Source organism: Vigna angularis, chromosome 8 (assembly GCF_016808095.1).
Source record: "Vigna angularis cultivar LongXiaoDou No.4 chromosome 8, ASM1680809v1, whole genome shotgun sequence".
NCBI classification, from domain to species: domain Eukaryota; kingdom Viridiplantae; phylum Streptophyta; class Magnoliopsida; order Fabales; family Fabaceae; genus Vigna; species Vigna angularis.
Window position 1 is genome coordinate 29550035 of NC_068977.1, and position 21942 is coordinate 29571976.

The following is a 21942-nucleotide window of genomic DNA, read 5'->3' on the forward strand; positions in this document are numbered from 1 at the left end:
CTTAATATCACAATTACACTTGGCTTCATTTTTCCCCGTAACCGTCTCACATTATGTGTTAACGTATTTGAAACACTTCCGAGGCTTATACATGACCCAGTTTGAGAACTTCAGCAAGACATCATGATTTGTATTAGCAGGTGACAGTGCTCTCAGTGGTATTTTATTAAGTTTGAGATAAAAAAATGTAAGTGCCGTATAAAAAGCTTACTGCTCTTTTCAATAGTCCAATACACTTGCAGGACAAAGATGTCAAATAAAACCCTAAAACACCTAACGGATTCCAAGTCCAATCGAAATCAATGAAAAGAAAATGACAGGAAAATCAAGAGAGAAAACAGCATCTATTAAAAGTATCCTGTACAAAACTAAAACACTTCAACAAAAGACATGCCAATTACATGACCCAGTTGTGTTAGTCATGCCTTCCAGCCAAAACCCATTTCATCATCAAGATCACTGTTAAAGAAGGGGTTATCCGCGAACTCATGGCCAATGTCCTGAACCACATCTTGCAAATGTAGACTTTGCGGCATATCAGATGTTCTTGGGTTGAATCCACTGTTGCCAGCAGCGGCAGAAGAATCACTGTTTGAAGCTGTTTTGAAGCTATTATTCCTCGAAATGGGTCCATTGTTTCGTGGAACATTGGCAGAACCTCCGCTTACGGATGGAGTATTGCCCCCAAAACCCAATGCATTCTTTGCCATATTCCCATTTGCATTGGGTCCACCAAGAGGCTGTGATTGCATTCCCCCATTGTTATTTGACACTTCCTTCACTAGTTGGTGGATCATCTGCTGCTGCTGTAGAGCTTGATTTCCTTGGGACCCCGGTGAATGATTTTGTTGCAGTAAACCATTTGCGCTTAATGTGCGCTGTTGGAGGAGTTGCGGCAGCGGCTGCAGGGTTTGATGGGAACCTGGGAAGCCACCTACAGGCGAGTTTTGCATTGGGCCTGGAACTAAAGAAGGACCAGCTCCTTGCAAAGCAGAAGAGGAACTTGGGTTAGAATTATTGAATGAGGATCCTTCGCGCTGAAGGGAGCCAGGGCTAGAATTCATTGAATTTTGCCTTATGAGAAGATTTTGGTAGTTGGTTGTAAGTGCTGAATGGGCTGACCCACTCAAAGCACTACGATTAACCACATTTTGACCGTTGTTTATCTGGTTGTTCAATCCAGGATTCATTGCCATCAGCTTATTGAGCGTGTTTCTATCAGTTGGCAGACCATGAACATTTGCCAGCTGCTCCATTTCCTGCATCTTTTGCATCTGGAGCTTTGAGGCATTTGTTAGTAGAGGATAACTTTTCAAACTCTCTGCAGGTTAAAGTTGGACCTATGTTACGAAGGCCAGTGGCAATGTAAAAGTATAATTCCAAAAGCCAAAACTTAAAACAGCTTCGTACAACTACAATAATTGAAAATATAACACAAAAGAGTAATATCGACATAAAAACAACACGCAAATTACCTATTGCCCCAACGTTTTGCTCGCCACAGATATCTATTAGGTCTTTCATGCTGTTGACAACCTCCGCAATCTGTCAACCATTGTAGCAGGTAAATAAGGGTTGAGAAAAGACATAGCATAACAAATGTGTGGTTTTCTCTACAGTGCTCAAGCTGTAAGAAATTTTGAATAGCATACCTGCAAACATCTCACATATCTTTTAGAAAAACCCAAGTCATTAAGCGATTGCAACTCCAACATCTTTGCAAGCTGGCGCCCTGTTGTCAACACCCTGGTGCAAATAAACATTATTTTAAGCTTTGAAGCTTGAATCCACTCTCATTGTAATTGTTAACTAGATGTTACATAAACTGTTCTAACCAGCAGATACTTTTAACCAAGCATGGCTTATAAAATGCCCAAGTAGAGAGTTTGGTTGACAAAAGGGAAATAGATTCTCAATTTCTAATCTATATTTAAAATGCCATGAGAAGCTCTTAATCTTGAATAAACTCAATGTAAAAATATGAATGCCAGACTTGGGATCTCTGTATATAAAAAAAATGTTATTTCTGTGATGCAGGGCACCAGAATGCAACCAAAATGCCAACGGGGAAAATCTTATACCGTAAGATCTTCCTACCGTATTTTTTTCCTCTCATTTTTCCCATGGTTATACATTAGGATTGCAATTCAGTAAGTCCAATAAAAATGAAAAAACATAGTTTGCACCAAGTTGTTCATCCATCTATCAACCAAACTCAAGTATGCACCATTCCAAGAATACACATCGCACAAGTGTGCAATGAAGAGAAATACACAGACTGAGAAGGATTTGCTTAAAACACCAAATATCAAGTTACAACAATGCATTATTAACTTACACGTTGCTTTTTGTTTGCAAATCTTGTTGAGAAACCCCATCTGCCCCACTTTCAGCAATTGTACTCTGGCACTTTTGAGCTACATGTACTAACTGGTTGACCTGCAAATTTGCGAATCATATGAATTACAGCCAAATCAATACCTCTATATTGCCATCCAATCAACCTTCAAAAAGGTGAGCAATTTTAAGCCTTGCCACTGGGGCATTTAAACCTTTCAACTTTAATTTCCTTGATCTCCCCTTCATGAAATTAGAAGGGAAGTTTCATTGACGCCTATCAATTTCCCTGCCCAAATTTCAACTTACTACAGTAAAGTTCACCAAATTGTACTTCGGCATTCAGTCCTGATGAATATAATGGAAGAATTCAAGCATGTAAAGAGTTAATTATGCAACAAGCATGCATATGAAGAAGTTTTTGTGCAGAAAAATTCTGAACATGCAAAGTAGACTACTTTAGGGAAGTCCCTACACTCCCAAATACCAATCAAACCAAGCAACAAATGAAGATCTACATAACAAATATTCTACCAAATAGCATCATCGTCTATTAAAAACAACGAATGACTGCAAAAGTGAAAAGCATTCTAAAGGAAGCAGAAACACACCTGTGGTGCAACCAACCTTCGAGGAAGAAGTTCTTCATGCCGCCTTGCACAGAACTCCCAAGATAATATCTGTCCAAATTACGAAGAATTTCAGGTCATTATTATAAAAAGAAATATTCAAATAGAAAATATACTAGCCTATAATAACAATTTTCTAACCTTCAAATCTTGACTGAATATGATGCGTAGTTGACCTTCACGCACAACTCGAAGCTGCTCATATACACTCTCTTGAACTGCTTTTGCATATTCTAACATCATTGCACCAGAAGAAAATCTTATTTCACGTGGCAAGTCCAGAAACAACAGTTCATCAATGACACCGCCAGCAAATTTGATTTCATTAAGTCTAGGTAATACTTCATAAGTTGCCTCTGTAACAAAATCCATAATAGACATATTAGATTATAAGATTTACATCAGAAATTAAAAGAAATAGCAAGCTAATTATCTAGCTTACAGATACATGCAATGCACAAATTCTGTATCTGCCACTATTGCACCCTAAGAAATGGCACCGACCAATTAAAGGTTACAGTTAGTTCAGTTTATTTTTTCTTACTTGAAGGTTAAACCTAAGTAACAAAAATCAAGAATGTGATCACAGGCCACTGGTCATTTGGTCAGCACTGACTTCAGTAGCAAAATTAAACAAGCGAAATACAAAATAGAATTTTTTAACGACACTAAATTTCCATATTAACATACTATAGAATCACAACACAAGGGACAGTTTTGTTGGTTTGGTTTATAAAGCAGTTTGTTTTCTGTTTGTTTTCTATTTGTTTTCAAAAAATTTACAGTTTAGTCTCTCTTAGTCCCTATAATTCTGCACAACAGAACTGTAATTTTTCATCCCTAAAAGATGTGCAGTGGTCAAATTGAGTAGTTGCTAAATGTAGGGACTAACTCATAAAGATTGGGTGGCTATAAAGACCAATTGAATATTTAATCGTTACAAATATGTCATTTTTTCACTGTTTTCTGCTTTCAGAAAGTTGTATAGGAAATTAGGAAAACAACAAAACTCCAATTTATAGTTTCTTCCATAAATCTGGGAAACAGGAAATAAAGTGACACTTATGTGATTAATTATGAGAACAGGAATAAATGAAAAAAAAACCCAGCCATACAGGCTACAATATTTCCTTTTACAAATACTTACCAAATCCCCTTCCAGATTTACAACCACATATGTCACATTGCCATGCATCCTGAACAAAGAAAAAATCCATATCAATGTATGCACTCATCAAAGATGCAATAGAACTACAAGATTAAAAGGGAAAAATGACATAGACCTAAAATAAAAAAGAAAACAAATGCAATAATTTGAAATATAACTGAGTTGGCAGATTGGCAGCATTCTTTGAATTGTCAACAATTACATGATCACGTGATACATTTAATTAAAAGTTTGAATGGAATATTTTATAAATAACTATCAGCAAATTAAGGCATCGCCCCCATTTATTGTGCAACCAAGACATACTAGTCAAGGATAAATAAAAAGTGCAAAGATTTACCGTAGCTGCTTGGGGGAAAACACCAAGTGCATGATGGCCAACATTGTTATACAACGACAAACACCAACGTTTCCTTGCACGAGGAGAGTAATATTCAGCCACAAATTTTCTCCAATAAGCAATACTATTATCCTGAAAAAAACAGAAAAAATTCAAAACTAGAGTAATAACTAATATAGAAATTAAAAAATACCCAAAGCATAAAACAATGTGCTCACATATAATTAAGCTCCTCAAAGAAAAAGGAATAAACTTCATAAAGAAAACAAAACCTAGATAGATGATGTAGTGAATATAGATTTGACACTATGAATGCAGCAAATAAGCAACTCACATTTGGCCGTTGCCTTTGATGATAGAGATATTGCATCAGTCGACGAGCACAAACCCCACTGACACCATTGTCACATGGGCGCTTGACAGAAGAAGAGGGCTGCATCACTTGTTGCTGTAATTGCTGCCTATATTGCATTTGTTGTTGTTGAAGTTGTTGTTGCTGTTGTTGCTGCAAGTGCACTCGCTGTAATTGGGGCATTGACTGAAAGATTTGTTGTTGTCTAAGTCTCTGCTGTTGTTGAAATAAAGCCTGTAACTGCGGACTACGACCCTGCAATTGCATGGAATCTTGTCTTTGAAGAATCTGTTGCATGACCTGCTTCTGCTGCTGCTGCTGCATTATATCTTCCTGCTTGATATCCAACCTAGATCTTTTGGACAGCTGAGATGCATTATTTGGATCATGAATGAAAGATCCAGGGACATGCGCACCCATATGAACGGAAGTCGGACCAGTTTGAGACGCAGGCAACGATGTAGCACTTGCAGTGCCCTGCAGCTGCTGCTGATTCTGCTGCAATTGTTGAACATTATGATCTGGATGAGAGCTCTGCTGTACTACAGAGGAACCATCGATCACTGATGAGCCCGAAATACTAATATTGTTTGACGTAAATGACATGGGTGAGGCAGGTAATCGTAAGTATGAGTCCGTATTAACACTGGCACTTCGCTGCAAATGGGGGCCACCAGAGAGAGCAGAATTTGCATCAGTGACTAAAGAACTAGCTCCAACACTTGGTGCTGAGTTTGCCACACTGTTCAAACCTACATTATTCATATCACCAGAAACCGGACCCAGGTTTGTTCGACGGGTTCCCGTAACTGTGCTAGATGAGTTAACAATAGATGAACTTAAGTGAGTGTTAACTAAACTCTGTGACTGCCCATCTCCTTGAAAGAAAATTCCAGAATGTGAAGATGATTGGGTTAACCCTCCTGTCACCCGCGAAGGTGTCATGGAGGTCATCCCCCCTTGGAGACTGCAATCTGTGTAGCTCTCCACAGCCAAGCCTACTGGTATTTAAAATAGTCTAAAATAGCTCTTGTACTCTACGTAACAGACAGATTACGTGTGAACCCCTGATAGTATCCAAGCTTTATTCCAAAACCTTTTACCCAACCCAATAACTCCGGTTCAACCAAATGCATCCAGAATTGTTCTTCCTTCTGAACACTGGACAATTGCTGTTTTAAATCTAACAACAAAGAAAAGAACACATATGCATATTCATTAGTACAAGGAAAACTCCAGCTAAATCAAATGAAAACGACCAAACAAAGACCTGGCATGAATTTTAGAGCATGCCCGAAATTGACCAACACCCTTTTTCAGAAAGAAAAATCACAAACCAAATCCTTTTTCTAGCCGCTTTACGTGCTCTTAAGAGAGGAATTCGCTTCGAAGAAAAAGTAAGGTAACAGTTAAAAATAGAAAGATGTCTAAATTCTCTCGCTTTATTTTCTCATCAGAGCTATGAGTATTCACTTTTCCATCTAAAATCAATCAGAACCCAAAGCCATCAAAAGATCAATATCATAATGATAAAATAAAATCCTATACTATAAATTCACATAATCAAAAGCCCTAAAGCCCCAAATCAAATTCAAAAACATAACAAAGGAACCAAAAAGAACAAACTAGAACCCCAATTTCATTCCTGGCACGCACAATAATTCACAACCATCAAGAAACTGCGAAGTGACCAAAATAAGAGAATGTCCCCCAAACAATAGAAAACGCAAACCTCAAACCTAACACCACAAAAATCAAAAATGAAAATAGCAAATAATTTATAATTCTCTACACGAATTTAAAATACAAACAGAAAGGATTCACTCCAAGATCGATCAGTAACTGAAAAATTGAAAAACACCAATGAAGCTTTCAGAACAGCTCAGTGCAAAAACGAATCGTTGGGAACTACTCACAGCGAAACCGCTAGCTGAAAATAAAAAGAAAGCCAACGGAAGCGCAGTGAATTGGAATCGCAGAGAATAAGAAAAGAAAAAAAAAAAGAACGATGTGAATATCGGAGAGAGAAGAGTTTATAACAATGTGGAAATGACCGGTGAACCGATCACGCGCTATCTTTCACCTGCAGTGGCAGGTCACAAGATTCAGACACGTGTCAAGAAAGACTGTGGTGATAGTCGGTGATAAATCCGCAGCCGCTTCGAGGCATATTGCTGACGTGGCGAGTTTCAGTTGGAAGAGAGACTTTGGCATGAGAGAACCTGTGTGTAGGTTATTTCACTCACCATCCATTGTTTAGTTTTTTTTAATTTGGAGTCCAAAAGTCATTTAGTGTCTTATCTTTAATGGTGTTTATCATAATCCATTGGATTTAGAAAAAATGTAGACAGATTAATTTTCATTTATCTTAATTGGTTTAAATTTTTTTCAAAATAAAATTTAAATATGAAAAAAAAAACTCGTGAATTTGTTCAGTTTAGATTTAATTCAGTACATTTACACCTTCAAAACTTTATTTTAAAAAAAAAATACATAATTTTATTAAAAAATAATAACGTAACTATATCGGATACCTAGGACATCTTTATCGTGATCGATTTTTCAGCTAACTAACTGAATAGATATGTTATTAAAAAGAATTCATGTATAACAATTAAAAAATATTATTTGTTTTATTTAGATATATTGGATTTTTAAATCTTATCTATCATATTCCCAACATTCAATTTAATTGGTTTTTGGTTCAATTGGATGTGATTATGCTGAAAATTAAATTAAATTAAATTGAATTAAATTGAATTAAATTGATTCAATTTGGACTATGATAAGAAGTACTTTAAAGTAACATTTTCATTTATTTAAACCAAATATTATATTTTACCTGGAAGATATTGCTATAAAAGTACTTATAGTAGTCTGAAGTGACAGTTTACGCCAGTCACATAGTATAAGATCACCTGTAGTGGGCGGTCACATGTTCATTTGGAGTTTAACGGATCAGAACGCAACCGTTTATAAACGTGATTGATGATGTGGCAGCTGTTCATCGGGAAGCTCTTTCCCATATTAAGAGAAACTGTGTGTAGGTGATTATCGCTCCGAAAACGAATTTGGTTCTAAAGTTTTAGGGGGAAATTGAATTTCAACAATAGCTTTTTTTCCTTATAAAAAAACAGGACTATAATAAATATATTGAAATTATTATAAAAAAAAACTTTATTTTAACTAATTTATGTGCTTTTGCTGAGTACCGGTACTTCACATCAAACTTTTTTAATTGAATTTTTTTATATTATAAACTAATAATTTAATTATAATATATAAATAATGTATATTTTTCTTCATTCATGAATTAATATATATTTAAAGTTATTATTAATTTTTTATAAAATAATTACTATAATCTATCTTCTCACCGAGTCAACTAAATTAATATCAAATGTACTTTCAATTGCAACTTCACTACCCACTCATTTACTAAAGACATGAGTGTTGTTGAGCCGCTTGTATCGACAATCGGTTTATAATAAATATTTTAAAGTTATGTCAATCATAATTTCTAATTAGTAGATAATATTATAAAATAAGCACTGAAAACACGTGAAATTAGATTAAAATCAAATATTTTTAAAATATAGTATTGTCATCTCACTACCAAAACATGAATTAACTCTTAATGTTATTCTTATATGTTTTAATTACTGTATAAATTTAATAAATCTCAGTTTGATTTAAGATTCCAATTTTCCTTGGCAAAAAAAAAGTTGTATATTACAAGGCTGGTTTTCATTTTAAAAATATTATTTTAAACTAATATAAGTATCCCAATATTACACAAATTTAGAAAGAAATAAATAAAATATTAAAAATAGTTTTAAAAATCATTCAATTATTTTAATTAGCAATAAAGATATGAATTACAATACTCAAGTTGAACTTGAACGATAATATTTTTAGAGGTCATTCTTTAACTGGCTTGGAAACTTTTACTTCATATATATTTTTAATCATTTTTTGTTTTTATATAATTTTAAACACAAAAAACTAATGTAATTAATCTCAATTTTAAATTTGATTTAACAAATACTAATATTGTAACACTTAGAAGATATGCAAATGTAGCACACAAAGCAAAAAATCCAAGTTACTAGGTGATAACAAAAATAAGGATTCTACAACATCATGTTCAATTTAAAAGACTTACAAGGTAAAGAGATCATTAAAACAAAAGAGATATCAAGGTAGAACAAACAACTCAAAACATAAGACCAAAAACAAAAGAAACACGACATTCCTGTGCCTAAACACAGGAAAAAACAAAAGTACAATCACCTTCCTAAAGCACGAGTGTAAAGGAAGCATGACTTCGAGGATTAAGGGGCTCATGTTCCTACTTGATCCAACAAGCCTATTAAAGAGTGTGTTCTAAAAAGGTCATTTAAGTCTTTTCATTATGGAGTAACCAAAACTTATTCTTATTTGGGTCATATTTATATGTTATAATTATATCTTAATAGTTTGGTGTGTTAGTTGTTATTTATCATTATGTTACTATTTATTATATTGTTATTATACTTTTTATATAAGTACTATTTTAATAGAAACATAGACTCATGTTAATCCTATAAATATAATTAGTATTCTCCAATGAATACTCACTCTCACACTCTATGATAAACATTAATACACTTGATTATACAAAGGTTTTAACTCTTTTACTAATTTAAGCTTTAGAGAGTCTTTTTCTTTAACATCAAGAGTTCCTTTTCAAGCAAAAGAAGCGATCAAATCATCATTAAAATCTTGTCACCTATTCGCAAGTCCATGCTCAAGATTCATATAAGATCAAGGTCATTATTTGACGAACATAGTTTGAATACTCACTCTCACACCCTATCATAATCATTAATACACTCGATTATTCAAATATCTTAACTTTTTTACTAACTTGAGCATCAAAAAGTCTTTTCCAGAAAGATCTCCCCATTCTCAAAAGTAATAAAGCCCTTTTCAAACAAAAAAAATGATCAAATCAGTATTAGAATCTTGTCATATATCTGCAAACACACGCTCAAAATTCAAATAAGATGAAAATAATTTTTTTACAAAGTTTTAATCTTTTCTATAAAATCTCTATCATTCTATCTTTTATCATATATCATCTTAAATAAATTTAGCTCAACTTAAATTACAACCATTTTAAATTCAACAATTAAAAATAATTTTATAATAATATAAAATATTTTTTATCAAATCTAAAATATAATTTATACATGCAAGTATTTATTCACTACAATATTCTATATATTCTCTTATGTTTTTTTAATACAAAACTGAACACTAATAAATTTTAAATACATATAACTTATATTTATTTTTTAAATTCGGAATGTTTTGACATAATCCAACAAGAATAGTGGTTGCACAGGATTACATGGGATACCAATTTGACGCGTTGTTTTCAAGGGTATATATATGGTATTTAACTATCATAGATGATGATGTTCTCTACTGAACCGTTGGATGGGAATGTTGAAATCTGATTGGATAGTAGAAAAGGGTGTAAGAGTTTTAATATATGCACGGATGTGTTTTAGCATTCAGATATTTGTTGCCATTAGTGTTTCTTCTACTATTGCTATAAGTGGTTAATGGACAGAGACGTGAATAATATTAGCATGTGCAAGGTGTATGTGGCTAGTCTAACGTTGTCAATATTAAAAAGCGTGATAAGATAAGATAAAACGTGGTTGAACTAATTTATTATTTTACTCATTTTTTTATATTAAATTATAATATGTTTTTTCTTGAATTTTTAATTTTTTATATTATTATTCTCATACTTTTAAAACTTCATAGCTTTGGTTTAAATTTTAATTTTGTAAACATCTATTTCTTATTTTGCTTTAGTTGAATTTTATATTTTAGGTGTAGGATCGTTACAACTTCTATATAATTGTTTCTTTATATGTTTATTAAATTTAATCTAATTAAGAAAATGTAAAATAAATCAATAATCATTATATTTTTTTAATGTGATTCATATATCACATAAATAAATATATTTTGATATATTATCTAATATAACTTTAAACAAACTATGATATATTTTTAGTTTAGAAAATAAGCATAACAAATTACATTTAAATTAAAGATATAGGAATTATAAGTTGTATTATAATAATTTAGATTGATTTGTCATAATCAACACCTTTTACAAAATTGGTATTAATTAAATATGTTTCAACAAATGAAAATTTAATCTTAGTTTTTTATGTCATGATGACTTTTTGCACATAAATATTTTATAAGAGTTAAAAAAAATCACTTTATTTTTTCACTTTTTCATTAAAAAAATACACATAATGTATTTCTAAATATCATTTGTATTCCAAAAATCTAACTACAACTTTTTCTCGAGTAAGTATAATTTCCTTTATTTTAAAATTACACAAATATATTAATAATAGAATTATAAATTCTCATAATTATTTTGATGTCTCCTTTTGTTACAATCGTAGTGCAAAATTCCGTGTTTATTAATTTTGATATCTTAATTATGTAATTAAATTCTCTATAAAGTTAAAATATGTTACTTTTACAGTGAATGTTTAATGCTTCGATCATTGAGGTCATTGTATCATCTCAAGTATCACATTCTCACAAGTGATTCTAATAGCACTTACATTCCTTTATAGCTATACTACAATATCATACATATATCACAAAAAACATTTCTTCATTTTTTATATAATTAATCATACCTTGCATGAAGTGTTTTTCACTTAGAAAATTTTTCCTAAAAAAATGTTTCGTCCTAAATTCAGCTTAAGTGAAAATAAGAAAAAAAATCTCTCACGATCTCATAAGTATACAATTCCAAAAGAGAAAGATTGAATACAAATATTCAATAGTTGTTTCAATGAAAGATGTGACTAATGCTTTAAAACTATGTGATAAAAATAGTGATGACAATGAAATCAAAGAAATGTTAGATGGAATGAAATTGATATCAATTCTCATAAAGGATGGGTTAAAACTCTTAAATTGAAAAAATAATTAATTATCATAAAAGTTATTCTAATTGAGTAAAAGTATTAAAAAAAGACTCTTATTTTTATAAGATATTACATGAAAACTAAAAGTAGAGTCGTTATGATATTCAGATGTAAAAAGGATATTCACGTTACACTCAATAAAAATGAAAAGATGAGTGATGAGTCATCGGATTAATTGTCACAAGTGATCCTGACAACATCCAAATTGGGGTTCTTATAAGAAGAACTCCACAAAACTCTCTTAAATTTTTTTATTAAATTCACATATCTATCAATATATTAAAAAGTCCATCTTTTTATAAGATGAATTAGATAAGACAATGAGAATTCCACATCAATTGTCAATTAATTTTCTTTAATACACACTATTATAAATCATTATTTCCTATATTTAATTAAAAAATAAAGTTACAATGAAAACTCAAAAGATCCCTTAAGATCATATCAATATATCTTTGGCTTAGTTAAGTTTTAAGCACATGATGAATTTAGGTGTGTTGAGTTGGGTTTCTAATAAATTTTGGTGGTTTATTGAGTACTATAAAATTGTATACTTTTGAGAGGAGTATCTATCATCTAATTTTTCTATTAATTAAGTGATGTGACTATTATATTTTCATGTAACCTTACTTAGTTGTCGTCATATATTACTTCAAAGTTTTATAATTTTGTGATTTAAGTCTTTTTACATTTTTTATACCTCTCTAACAACGAATTTCTTGACGACGTTTCCACAAATTTATCATAAAAATCTAAGTATTAGCTTATCAACCTCCCATACAATAGTTTCAATAAAGGAATACTACACTTTGTGTGAATGATGCAAAATCTCCAGGTGGTTGAACTCCAATTGCATTCATAAAACCTTATCTTTAATATTTAATAATGAGCTTAGGAAAAAAAATGATATAAAAGCACATGACAACAAAAATGATAAAAACGGGGGATTATGATTCTAATTATGCCATACTCCTTAATTCCTATTGCACTTGAAGTTATAATTAATATTCAAATTACTATAATTAATATTCAAATTACTAACTTCTCCTAGATTAGTTTATATCTGATAATCAAATACTAATAATTGTAACACCCTTACCTATCAATTAGGTTATTGTTAACCTTTTACTAAACATCTCAAAATAGCACACATGATGCCTACATTCCTCCTCGTATATTATTCGAAATATAAAGTGCATATTAGTACAAGGAATAAACATATACACAAATTTAACAACTCTTAGTCCTTTAATTTGAACACCCACACCTACACCATCTCTTGCTCCCATTTAACACATGAGTGTAGGAGATAGAATGTCACAATCCAAAAATTGGATAAGCTAGCATATTGTTATAAAAACTATCAATTTTAAAAACATATTATAAAACATAAAATCCTTTCACATCATACTCAACAATTATACAATATCATTCTAATTGAATAATAATCACTATTGACAATATACTTTACTTTCAAAAGACTCGTCGTTAAATTAACATGTGTCATATGACCATTTACTCACATAGAGTCACCTATCAGGAACTATGTCCTACTAATATGACAAGGTAAGTTTTTCCACCTACGATACATGGTTCTTTTCTCATACCTCACTCGAGAGGAAAGAACATCTATCGACTCCCACTACCTAAATATATTATTTTCTCATACCTCATATTTAACAACACATATCAATCAACATCAATATTCAACAATGCACAAGAACTCAAATAATTTATGTAATCAAATTAGTATAAATTAAGCTAACTTATTTGACCTGAACTTGAGCTTCTAACTCAATTAAACTTCAAAAACTCTAGCTCTTATGAGATACCTTATATGTATATAGAAAACTTAGATCAATGATATGAACATAACCAACAATCCTTATCATACATAGATTCATTTTGAACACCTTTGAGGCATATGCAAATTTTAGCTCATGCAAGCTAAACTAGTAAAAATTGACTCAAAGTTAGAGATAAAAATGAACTTATTCAAAATGAAATTCTAATTTGTTGATTTCTATGGTACAATCTCATCTTCAAATAAATGAGTAAATGAGTAAAATTTAAAGAGAATGTAGATGAGAAAAAAATAATGATTTATAAAGAGATAATAAATTATTTTTATAAAATGAAACTCGATTAATAGATTTTCTATATATAAATCAATTTTTTAATAATAAAATAATCAAGTTTGATTACTAAAACTATTGTTAAACATTTTTTTAGGTTATTAAACTAATTATTTTTATCCCTAATTCAATTCCTACTCTAGTGATATTTTAAATTTGAAAATAAAATATAAAGTTGGTATTTCAACATGTTAAAAACACTCTTAAATTTTTTTTCCACCGATTAAAGTATCAATTTATTCTACAACTTCATCAATAATAAGTAATTGTTAATTTTAATATAAATTAAAATAAAAAGAAAAAAATTGTTGAATAATATGAAATTATATGGATAAACAAACCCAAAAAGATAAAAAAAAAAGGAGAAATGATGCAATTCAAAATTTCCACAATAATATTTATACTCCTTATGCACATAAATTGTTTTACCATATTCTTTTGCTTAAAAAACCCTATATTTTAAGGCAACTAGTTTCTCTAAAATTAAAATTTCATTTTTATTTATAGTGAAAATTTATGTGGTTGTAACTGGCCTCTCCATTGTGTGTGCTAATGGGTCTCGGAAATGTGCTAATTCATTATAAGGACTTGATATTTTTTTTTCGATCATTAAAATTTCTTAGTCTTTCATGATTTATAATTAATAATAACTTTTCAAAATAACACATAATAAACATTATTAGTTTTGGTTGCAAACTTATATTACTAAGCAAAATTTGGTTTATCATTAACTTATGTGATTTCTTATTCAATTATGTTTGTAGAATTTAAAACAAACAGGTGAAAGTTGGTTCTTTTGTTTATATTCATAGGACATTAAACCCTTTATTTATTTAATATAGAATTTCTGACATTGTAATGATTTTTTCATAAAACCTTTTAGAAGAAAATAAATAAGAAAAAAAATATTTTCTTCATAAAATTAAATTAGCTTATACAGAATCTAATTTTAAATCTACACAATTTTTTGAATTTTTTTTATCTTTAACTTAACATGCAAAAATTATTTATTTATTTATTTTTAGTTAGAGGGGAAGTGGTTCAGTCATACCTGTACCTGTGGTCACTAAATCAACCCATTTGAGTTTGACAGACGTTTTTAAGGAAATGAAACTCCGTTTTGACAAACGTTATCCAGAAACAAAACATGAACAACATAGCCACCATCTGTTTCAAACCCTGCATTCCTTTCCCAGTACAATCTCCCAAAACCAGCTTCAGAAAATTCCCACTCACAATACCTCGATCCAGTCTTCAAGATTCTCAACCACCCAACTCAACCCAACAACAACAACAACTCAATCTCTCTGTTCTTCGCTTCACATTGGGTCTCTTTCTAAACACAATAGCTAATCTTAATTAATCAACTATAGGTAAATGGTTAAAACAAAAATAATTTTTTAATCTGTAATGTGTAATTACACTGTCAAAATCTGGCATGAAACAAAAAAGAATCAATTTTTAGCTATTTCTATTATATTAGCCATCAATTTTAGCATTTGGGTTCACTTTGGGTTTTTTGCATTGCTTCCAGGGATACCTGGGTTGGATGAATCCTACTTGCCTAGATGGATCGGTTATGGCTTTGGTTCGCTTCTCCTTTTGAATCACTTTCTTGGGAGTGATGCAGCCGCTGTTACACCAGCTCAGCTTGTGAGAGAAATTAAAGCTGAAAACTGCATTTTTGTTTTGCATTTTTCAGTTTTCGATTGGTCGAGTTTATTTAATTTTCTCGGGTGTGGTTCAAAATTGTTGTTTTCCTTTGTTATGCAGAGCACAGAGGTTTTGGGTCTGTCTTTAGCTTCCTTCTCAATTGTGCTGCCCTACCTTGGTAAATTTCTCAAGGTAAGTAACTGGTTTTATTCTTGCAGAATTAATTCAATTTTCCACCCTAGTGAACATGTTCAGTTAGAGTTAGGTACATATGTGCAGATCCATATATTCAAAAAGGGTTCCCCTTTCAAGAAAAAACTCTTTCTTTTTCCAATATGTTTAACAATTAAGTAACCCTACTTTTTGTTGATATCTTAAGTGACCATAGTCGCAGTTTTACCGTAATCCTTGATATTGTGGAAAGTTACGGATAAATAGAGCTGTATTTTGGTTGCAGAGACTTCGAAAACCTTGATGTTACTGCCACAATTGTAGTAGTTGTGGACCCTTTTCTAAAATATTGTTTTTGTATATAATATATATGGAGCTCAAACATGAAGTTTTTCATGTAAAATATTGATCCTTAACCAAGTTTGGGAAATAGGGTGCTCAACCAGTGGACGAAAAGACTATACCAGAAGGGACTGAACAAATATTTGTCATGTCAACAGAGGTAGGGAATGGCCTGAAGGAGGATCTGGCTTGGGCATCATATGTTTTGCTGCGTAATACAAATGCCATAGCTATGGTATGTCTCATAGATTATCATTATTAATTTAAAGAAACACATGAATTCTTGTATGTTTTATGATATATGTTTCCCCTCGCAATTGCAGACCAATCTCTGTCTGTTTTGTATGTTATATGTGCTAAGACCAGCATTGTCTGAATAGAGGGTAGGGATCTTTTGATATCAAATGTATAGGTCTTTAACCATGACATATGAGGATTGAATGGCAATCAAGAAAAAAAGTGGTAGGTTGATTGCTGCTGGGGTTCTTCATTTGTAGGTTACCTATAAGTACCATTTTAAGCTTTCATTGAGTCTTAGGGTTGACCCTAACCTTGGAATGCCACAATCTTCCCTCCTCCTAAACTTTAATTGTAAATGAGAAACCAAAAAGATTTGGTAGGTTTGCCCCAAAATGAAAAGAAAAAGAAAAGGCCTAAAGGGACAACGATGTTGATAGCTGTGACCACATTTGTTGTGTTGATTTGAATTATATATGTTTGAGGTGAAAATTTGAAATTACTTGTTCAAAAGGTAAAACTGTCAAGTAACCAATGTGTAAATTGATTGCCATTTCTGCTAGAGTAAATGTATTTTGCATCATTACTCAGCCTACATAGCAGACAGTGGTTATTAGGACTGGTTAGATTTGTTAGAAGTTATCCAATCTGTAAAGTTAGATTTTTAAATTGTAGTTGTCATGTAAAATATAGATACCTTGTTCTATTTTCATTCATCAGTTCAATTCAGTGTACAATTCTTCTTCTTCTTCTACCTTATTTCTTAACCATCTCAATCTGTTCAGCTAATTTTAATTCAAGGAGAAATATGTGCAAGGGGATACTGGAACATACCAGATGATACATCAAAAGAAATTCTTCCGGATTGGTTTAAGAAAAAAATTGAAAAAGCTGGCCTGTATGATTTGAAAGACACCCTATATTTTCCCCAAGACGCAGGTATTCAAATTCTTTTATAGTTTTGGTTCAGTAAGCATATTGAAGCAGCTTGTTTTTCAGGTAAAATCTTCTAGGAGATAGAAAAGCATCTGCACATTCAGTTGATTATTTTTAGTTGTCCAAAACTAGAATAGATGCCCCATTAAAATTTCAAACTAAAATGTATGGTTGAAATGAAATCTTTTTACCAAAGACTAAATCCAAATACAGATGGGTCTGGAAAATTATGATCAAGAAGCCTGAACAAACAGTGATCCTGCCTCTGGTCGGATGAACATTGTATGGTTTTGTATTTTTGTTCAGAAATCTGAAAGTTTGATGAATGTTTCAGATTCCGAATTTCAGGATCTGGTACCTATGGGGACTCGCTGTCTTTTGATCCAACCAGTCTTACATGTTTCTAATGAGAATGATGTTGGATTGCAAAAACCTGGTGGATTCATTCTTCTGGCCTCAACTACAAGGTATGCATTTAGCAATAAAGACAAAGCCTGGATTGCAGCCGTGGCAAACAAATTTAGAGGTAATAGCATTAGTGTGTTTGAAGAATCATAGAAGACTTTACACTTCATCTTTTAATAATCATTAAGTCTTTTATTTTTCTGTGTCTCTTTTATTATTGATATTTTGCTGTTAACAAGCACAACCTGCTGTTTATCAAAGACAACAAAAGACATAACCATAATACAATTCAATAATTACAACAGAAAATTGAACATTTATTCTGTTGCCATTTCATACTTTTTTGACAATCTTTAGTGCTGAAAGGTTTTGAATGCTTACATCAATTTGTGTTTTACCATGGTTATGAAAATTGAACCATGCAATGCCATTGTATGAACTATTTATGACACAGGTAGAGTGGTGTAGCCATCTGATTATCTAAGGCAATGCAAGAGTATCTGTTGTACAACGAAAATGAAGATTGAAATCTGTGGCATAGGATTTAACAGCTCAAAATCAAGACTTTCTTGGTTAAATTAAGGGGAAAAAATTAGGAAATTGAAGACTTAAGTGGAATATGTGAGGGGTCAGACTGATTTGCAAGAATTGGGATGAGGATTGGAGATCAGTCAGTAGCAGCTTTTGGACAATGATGAACATTTTCTATAAATTTTGAAAAAGTGGGTGATTGATTCTAATTTGAATCAATGGAGGCATCTCAAATTTGAAAATTACTATTAGTCTTTATACTTGTTTATCAGTGTAGTTTATGAAAGAATTAATGTAATTTTTTTGTGTTTTTCTTAGAAGGAGTTTATGGAAAATTCGTCAAACAGGTTTTGGTCTTGACTTGTATTCTTTATAGATGTATAGAAGTTGGTCTTATTGCAGCAGTTACCATGATGATCTGAGATTCTGGTTAGCCATGTCAATTTGATGTCTCATCTAGTTTTACTCTACTCTCCATAAATAAATATAAAAAATTTCTTCATTTTAAAAAGGAAGATAAAAATTGTAGATTCAGTAAAATTAAAAAAATCTAAATTGTATAGAAACTTTTTTCCTTGTCTGAATTTTGAATTTTTATGGCTATTGATCACCCTTGTTACTCTTCGCATTGCAACATTTTTCATAGTTTTTTTTTTTTTTTTTTTTTTTTTTACAGAAGTTTTAGAAAGATTTCTGGAAACTGAAAAAGAAAATGAAAGATGTAGATGAATTCAAAAGAAGTTTAAAGAGAAGAAAAATCAAAGAATTGAGAGAAATATAGAGTACATCCAACATATAAATGGATCTTGAATTGGCCCAAAATAAAATAAAAGCAATTTAAAAGAGGACATATCTTTTACCACCTTCATACTTTCTTTCTACACCCGTATAGGTGTATGTCCAAATTATCTATGAGTCTATGAGTAGAGGATATCATGATTGTACAATCCGTAAATCTAAAATTGATTTCGAATTGTATAATTCAAATTTATTTTTTTTTTATAAAATTTGAAATACGTTTCTAAAATTTCATAATTTTTTTTTTATTACGTAAAATTTGAAAATCCATAAATATATTTCAGATTCCAGATTATATATAGTTTACATAACCTAAAAACTAAAAAAATGTATTCCAAATTTTATAGAATGTATTTCTATATTATAGAATTTAAAATATATTTTAGAAATTCGTGTATTCTAAAATATGCAATTTAGAATGTTTATGATTGCAAAATTAGAAACCATGGATACATATTTTAAATTATGTAATTTATTACCTTTTCAAATTATACAATGCAGAAATCTGAAATATATTATGTGATTATGCAAAATGCATCTTCAAATTAAGTAATACATAAATATATTTTAGATTATAATGTAAATATATTTACATATAATTTTAAGATCTAAAAGTACATTTTAGATTTGTGAATTTTGCCGTGTAAATCTAAATATGAATATTTTAGTTATTTTGTCGTTAGAGACAATGTGTCAAATGACTATTCATTTTTAAAAAAGTTTCAATTTCATTTTTAAATTTGTTAATATGTATCAATCAAGTCTTTACTATTAGTTTTTTAAAAATGGCGTTAAAAATGTGGTGACGTGACAAAGGACAACTTATACGTGTCAAAATTTGTAATTATACAATAGAGAGGTGGAGAGGTCTGCAAGACATCCAAAGAGCTCAACTAAGAAATAGAGAACTTAAACAATTTGGCAAGATATCCAGATGGAGAAGTCACAAGCTCAACAAGACATCAAGAGAGCTTGGTAAAGTGCACAAAGAAATTACATAGCTCGATAAGACATTCAGAGAGCTCGATAAAGTGCATGGAAAAGTCATATAGTTTGGCAAGTCATATATCACTAAATCTACTTTCATATTCATAAGCATACTTTTGATTTACTCCGAATTTCAAAGAGAGGCTGGGGATCCACCAAAAACTCTATTTAGAGTGATCACCTGCTTTAGTTCTCCCTTAAACTTGAGAAAAAGACAATGTGAAAACGAAAAGTGTCTCTGATACGAGGCATCGTAGGGAATCTGAATAGAAGGAAGCAGAGCCTCAAGCCAATCTCAAAGCATCCTCTGGTGGGGGGGGGGAACTTCTCTCGAACACACCTATCATGCCTATGTTTCTCAAATAAGAGAGTTGGGCACCAGACATAGCATTCCATATAGGCGGGTCATAGATGCCATTACCAACTCTCGTCTTCTTTTGGACAGGGCTGGTGGTAGGTGGATTTAACACCTATAAACGTATTTTAAGTTTAAGAGCGATCACTTTAAATTTTTACTATATTTATAAAATAAGCGGAGGTCGTGTACAACAACCTAACCGCATAAGCCTGGGCTGGGCCTACCTTCATCCCTAGAGGAGCCGTATGAGGCGGAAGCTCCACGTACAGTTTTGAAGCCGAGCCTTTCCAGCAATGGGGCCTAGGGACCGATATGATGATTGGTTTAGGTAGGGTGGTTGGCCTATTACGAGGACTTGTAGGGATTAGTGCGTGAGACCGCGATCCACAAATTGACGCATGAGAGTCACCCTTTACTTAGGAATGAAGAGGGGAAAAGCTAGATGTGACTTCTTCATGTACTTTACCGAACTCTCTGAAGGTATTGCCGAGCTATGTGGCTTCTCAATGTACTTTACCAATATATATTGATGTCTTACCAAGCTATGTGACTTCTTGGTACACCTTACCAAGCTCTAGGGATGTCTTGCCGACTATGATGAAGTCGCCAAGATTTTCGTTTTTTTTTCTTACCAGCTCAAATTTCCACATCATAAAAATTCTTATGTGTGTTACGTCTGCATAAATTACCACGAAAGCATGCTAATCAATCAACGTAAACAAAGTGGCAACAAAAAAAGGACTTGATTGATGTACATTGACACATTTGAGAATGAAATTGAAACTTTTTTTAAAAGTGGACACCCAGTTGACACATCATGATGGAATACTGTTCGATGAACCTTCCTCAGTGTCCTCTATTTGTATTGTTACGTTTTATTGTATACGTTTATAGCTTGCATAGAGCACGAGTCACTATAAATACCCAACTTCACTATTGTATTTGCCACTTTTGAGATTATTGAGAAATTGAATTTCTGAAATCAGAAATAATTCCTCCTTGAAAGTCAGGCTAGAGAATCCTAGGGATCTTTCTCTAGCCACCTTCCAAGCACACACCTCCGTACTTTCATTCTTTCATTCTGTATTTGTGCTTCATCAATTTTCTCTCTTCTCCATGCAACACCACTCACCAATGTGTGTAAGACTTCTCGCGCGCATCAGCAACCACATTTTCTTTCTCTACATGTGTCAGCCCTCACAACATCCTCATTTGCACTTCGCATCTCGCTTAACCACATTTCATTTTTCTCTCGTGAGCATCAACAAAATTTCTTTCTCTCTCTCTCTCTCTCTCTCTCTCTCTCTCTCTCGAGAGAGAGAGAGAGAGAGAGAGAGAGAGAGAGAGAGAGAGAGAGAGAGAGAGAGAGAGAAGAGAGAGAGAGAGAAAGAGAGAGAGAGAGAGAAAGAGAGAGAGAGAGAAAGAGAGAGAGAGAGAAAGAGAGAGAGAGAGAGAAAGAGAGAGAGATAGAGTTTTTCATTCGCAAGCCTCAAATCTTCACAGAACCGCCATTTTCCCTCGCATATCTCATTACATCAGCCACT

At 31.9% G+C, this 21942-nt stretch overlaps 2 protein-coding genes across 8 annotated transcripts; one reads left to right on the top strand and one right to left on the bottom strand.

The window, feature by feature from the left end:
* Positions 1-192: 192 nt before the first annotated feature.
* Positions 193-6877, bottom strand: LOC108345388 (probable transcriptional regulator SLK2). Of its 4 annotated transcripts, XM_052867411.1 has the most exons (11): positions 6670-6831; positions 4809-6009; positions 4475-4606; positions 4114-4162; positions 3108-3322; positions 2949-3017; positions 2339-2439; positions 1653-1746; positions 1476-1545; positions 1075-1321; positions 623-982 (listed from the first exon to the last, which is right to left on the bottom strand). In XM_052867411.1, exons 2-11 carry the CDS (start codon positions 5778-5780, stop codon positions 763-765), a joined length of 2169 nt encoding a protein of 722 aa, XP_052723371.1. In that variant the 5' UTR covers positions 5781-6009; positions 6670-6831; the 3' UTR covers positions 623-762. The 4 variants fall into 4 exon arrangements, with proteins under 4 accessions (XP_017439474.1, XP_017439473.1, XP_017439475.1 ...); XM_017583985.2 differs by having other exon boundaries at positions 193-1321; positions 6670-6877; XM_017583984.2 differs by having other exon boundaries at positions 193-1321; positions 6743-6862.
* Positions 6878-15065: 8188 nt separating this feature from the next.
* LOC108343912 (protein COFACTOR ASSEMBLY OF COMPLEX C SUBUNIT B CCB2, chloroplastic) lies at positions 15066-18670 on the top strand. 4 transcript variants are annotated; one of them, XR_008244926.1, is made up of 7 exons: positions 15066-15308; positions 15515-15633; positions 15754-15825; positions 16238-16381; positions 17169-17322; positions 17668-17786; positions 18179-18670. XR_008244926.1 is itself a non-coding variant. In XM_052867408.1 (7 exons), exons 1-7 carry the CDS (start codon positions 15128-15130, stop codon positions 18180-18182), a joined length of 807 nt encoding a protein of 268 aa, XP_052723368.1. In that variant the 5' UTR covers positions 15068-15127; the 3' UTR covers positions 18183-18670. The 4 variants fall into 4 exon arrangements, 2 of the variants coding, with proteins under 2 accessions (XP_052723368.1, XP_017437843.1); XR_008244925.1 differs by having other exon boundaries at positions 15068-15308; positions 17668-17845; XM_052867408.1 differs by having other exon boundaries at positions 15068-15308; positions 17654-17786.
* The last annotated feature ends 3272 nt before the right edge of the window (positions 18671-21942 follow it).

Coding starts and splice junctions, on each gene's coding strand:
- LOC108345388 (XM_017583985.2), bottom strand. CDS start 5,780: ATGACCTCCATGACACCTTCGCGGGTGACAGGAGGGTTAACCCAATCA. Junction 3,323..4,113: donor TAAATCTGGAAGGGGATTTG/GTAAGTATTTGT, acceptor ATTTTGTTACAG/AGGCAACTTATGAAGTATTA. Junction 1,322..1,475: donor GCAAAACGTTGGGGCAATAG/GTAATTTGCGTG, acceptor TTTAACCTGCAG/AGAGTTTGAAAAGTTATCCT.
- LOC108343912 (XM_017582354.2), top strand. CDS start 15,128: ATGAACAACATAGCCACCATCTGTTTCAAACCCTGCATTCCTTTCCCA. Junction 15,634..15,753: donor CTGTTACACCAGCTCAGCTT/GTGAGAGAAATT, acceptor TTTGTTATGCAG/AGCACAGAGGTTTTGGGTCT. Junction 16,382..17,168: donor ATACAAATGCCATAGCTATG/GTATGTCTCATA, acceptor CAATCTGTTCAG/CTAATTTTAATTCAAGGAGA.